This window comes from Sceloporus undulatus, unplaced genomic scaffold (genome assembly GCF_019175285.1).
Source record: "Sceloporus undulatus isolate JIND9_A2432 ecotype Alabama unplaced genomic scaffold, SceUnd_v1.1 scaffold_6441, whole genome shotgun sequence".
Classification (NCBI taxonomy): Eukaryota; Metazoa; Chordata; class Lepidosauria; order Squamata; family Phrynosomatidae; genus Sceloporus; species Sceloporus undulatus.
In genome coordinates, this window is record NW_024809360.1 from 1 (window position 1) to 3,144 (window position 3,144).

Sequence of the window (3,144 nt, forward strand, 5' to 3'; positions counted from 1 at the left end):
GCTGTGGGGAGGCTGCAAAGAAAGTGGACTTCAAGGGCCTGACACAGGCAGCCCTAAAATATTAGGACTGCTTGTTGGTTGTTGCAATGTGTAATTTAAATATATTTTTTAATCCTATTCTGCCGTTTATCTGACTGTATGTTTGACTTGCTCTCCTCACCCCCACCTGGGCCAAGGAAAAACTGTTTAAACCAGGAGTGAGCAAACTGCAGCCTTTTTGGGCTTCAGCTCCCATCCTCCCTTACCCTTGGCTAACGGATTGGTGGAAGTTGCATTCCAGAAATACTTTGGAAAGGCACATTTGGGCTCCCTACTCCCAGCTTTCAAAGAACTCAGCCGAGCTTCAAAACATTTATATATCCAGAATTTTCCCAGTCATGCTTAAAAATGGTTTTGTGTGGCATGGCTTCAATATAAGTTTGCTGAGGATGGGTAGGGGAACTTTCCTGCCCAGGTGTGTCCCCTTTTGTTTTTCCTGCTCAGTGGCCAGGTGAGCACAGGAAGGGATTTGAAGGCATTTTGTGCTTTCTTGGCCTTGCTGCAAGAGCTGATGGCAGGACAGAAAGCTGATGGGTGTCCTTCTTTTCCTTCCTTCCTTGCAGGAATCGCCCTGGCTCTGGCCCTGTGGCCCTACCGGATGACCTTCCGCCAGATCAAGTACTCCTTTCCAGGGGAGCTGCTGATGCGAATGCTGCAGATGTTGGTCCTTCCGCTCATCGTGTCCAGCCTGATCACAGGTGAGCCAGCTCAGTCCTGGGTCCAAGCAGGATAACAACAACAACAACAACAACAATGATTTAATTATTTGATGGGGGCAGCGCCTCCGCTTTGCTCCCGTGGGCCAGGTTGCCAGAGGTCGGACTCTCATGGTCTTTTGATCTCCTGGTGGCAGACATCACAGGAGCATGAAGAACCTCAGAAGGATATCGAAGGCACCAAGAGTGAGCAGATCCACAGGGCTCCCCAGTGGGTACAAAGACTTCTTCCCCAATGCCCTCTGGGGTAGTAGGGGGGCACTTAGCCTGTTTTTCACCCCTGGGTAATTTTAAACCAGTAGTTCCCAGACTCGGGTCCCCTAGATGTTTTGGACTCCAGTTCCCAGAATTCCTCATTGCTGACCTGTCTGGGGCTTCTGGGAGTTGAAGTCTTAAACATCTGGGGAACCAAAATGTGGGAATCACTCCACTGGAAATGGACATATAACAGGTAAGAACCAACATTCCTTTTTAGATCATTTTGAAAAACAGGAAATGTTATCTGGTCACTTTCTGCTGTTAAAAAATAAGTGCTCCTGTGCCTAAAAACATGGGGGGAATGCCCTCCCCACTTCCTAGAGTGGAATTTACGTTCATATAGGGCAGGTATTGGGGCAGTACAAACCACCCAAAGGGGTGGCCTGCAACCACTCCTTTTTGCGCTGGATTGGGGCCAGGGCAATCTCACTGGCAGCCCTGTGGCCCCAGTCTGGCGTTTTTCCAGGCCAAAGAGAAGCGGCAAAATGCCACTTCACTTTGGCCTGGAAAAGGGGTGCCCTCACTGCACCCTGGCGCTAAAGAGAAGAAAGGGGCGGCCCCTTTCTCCTCAGAATTGTTCCTGCGGCTGTGCAGTTGCCGCAGGAATGATCCGCCTCCAAAAGGAGCTCCATTTTGGAGATCCTTGCAGCGATGCCATCAGGCCGCCGTAAGCTGCCTGGGGCAGCATGGAGATGTTACATGAGTGACACGCTGTTTGAATGTGGCGCACATGTGATGTCATCGACACGCACCACCTATAGACCATGCCATGTAAAGATGGCACCATCCATACGTACTAGGGTTCCAGAGCGTGTGGTTGCCGCGTGCCCTGCAACCCTAATTTTGGCGCCGACACAGCGCTTTCGGCCCATCTGTTTTGGGCCATTATTTTCTCTTTTACAGCAAGGTGTGATGAGTGAAGCCTCCTGGGGGCTATTACGTTCCTCTGGCCTCCCACAGTTGCCCACCCCTGCTTTAGACTATGCCACATCTAGGGACCTCATCCCTGGATTTTTCATTTTTATTTTCACTGGCAAATGTCCCCCAAGCCCCTGAAGGGCCTGAGAATCATAGGCCACCGGGTCCATCCCTGCTCAAGGGCCCATTTTACTACGCATTCCACCTCAGGTTGTTTTTAATCCAAGAGCCTGACTAAATTGAGTCAGAGACAGAGCTGAACCCTTTGCCTACCAATGCTGTCTGCTCTAACTAGCCACTGTGGCTTCCCCACACATCTTTGCTCTCCATCTTTGTCTGGAGAGCACTGGCCTTCCCTCTTGGGAGTCTCCCATCCAGGCGTTCACCAGGCCTGGCCCTGCTTTGGTGCCAGACTCAGTCATGACTGGGGGAGCCATTCCAGGCAGATGGGAAGCAGCCCTTTTCTGGAGTCATGCTCCTTGGCCCCGTTGGGCAGGATTCTTTTCTCGCCTGGCTTTGATAGGTGCCACGTGTTGGTTTCCATCCAAGACCCGCCTTGGATCCCATTGTGGGAGAAAGGTGGGATATAAATCCTTGAAATAAATAAATACAATGAAAAGGCCTAACCTGGCCCATCCCTGCTTAGCTTCCCAAATCAGACCAGGTCGGCGTAAGTCGATCAGGTTGTAAGGCTAGCATAGGAATCCAGTACATAATTAAAATAAACAAGATGTGAATCTTGAATGACCAAAAGCAAACAAGGAATCAATGGAAAACGTTGCAGTAGACATGGCAGCCACCATTTTTATTATAGAACAACAACAAAATGGTAGTTCAACTCCTATATTGGCACTGTTTCACTTTTGTGGTGATTTCCCTGTGGATTGACTGGATGACATCGTTGGGCATTTGAGCTTGGTGCTTCCTCTCCTTCCGTGATCTCCCTAGTTTGGCTTTTTGAGGAACTATCAAGCCTCTGGCCCCATTTCCCCAGCCTTGAGTTGAGGTGTGTGGCTTCTTTTCCTCCCTGCATCAGGCATGGCCGCCCTGGATGGCAGCGCATCAGGCAAGATGGGGATGAGAGCTGTCATCTACTACATGATGACCACCATCATCGCCGTCTTCATCGGCATCTTTATGGTTCTCATCATCCATCCAGGAAAAGGGAACAAAGACAAACTCCACCAGGAGGGCAAGATTGAACCGGTCCACA

At 50.2% G+C, this 3,144-nt stretch overlaps 1 protein-coding gene across 1 annotated transcript; it reads left to right on the top strand.

The window, feature by feature from the left end:
* Window positions 1-352: 352 nt before the first annotated feature.
* LOC121918237 (excitatory amino acid transporter 4-like) lies at window positions 353-3,137 on the top strand (the record flags this gene model as incomplete). The annotated part of the gene is made up of 2 exons (XM_042444319.1): window positions 353-737; window positions 2,968-3,137. Coding segments are annotated over exons 1-2 (357 nt in total), but the record flags the coding sequence as incomplete, so codon positions are not given.
* Between the last annotated feature and the right edge of the window lie 7 nt (window positions 3,138-3,144).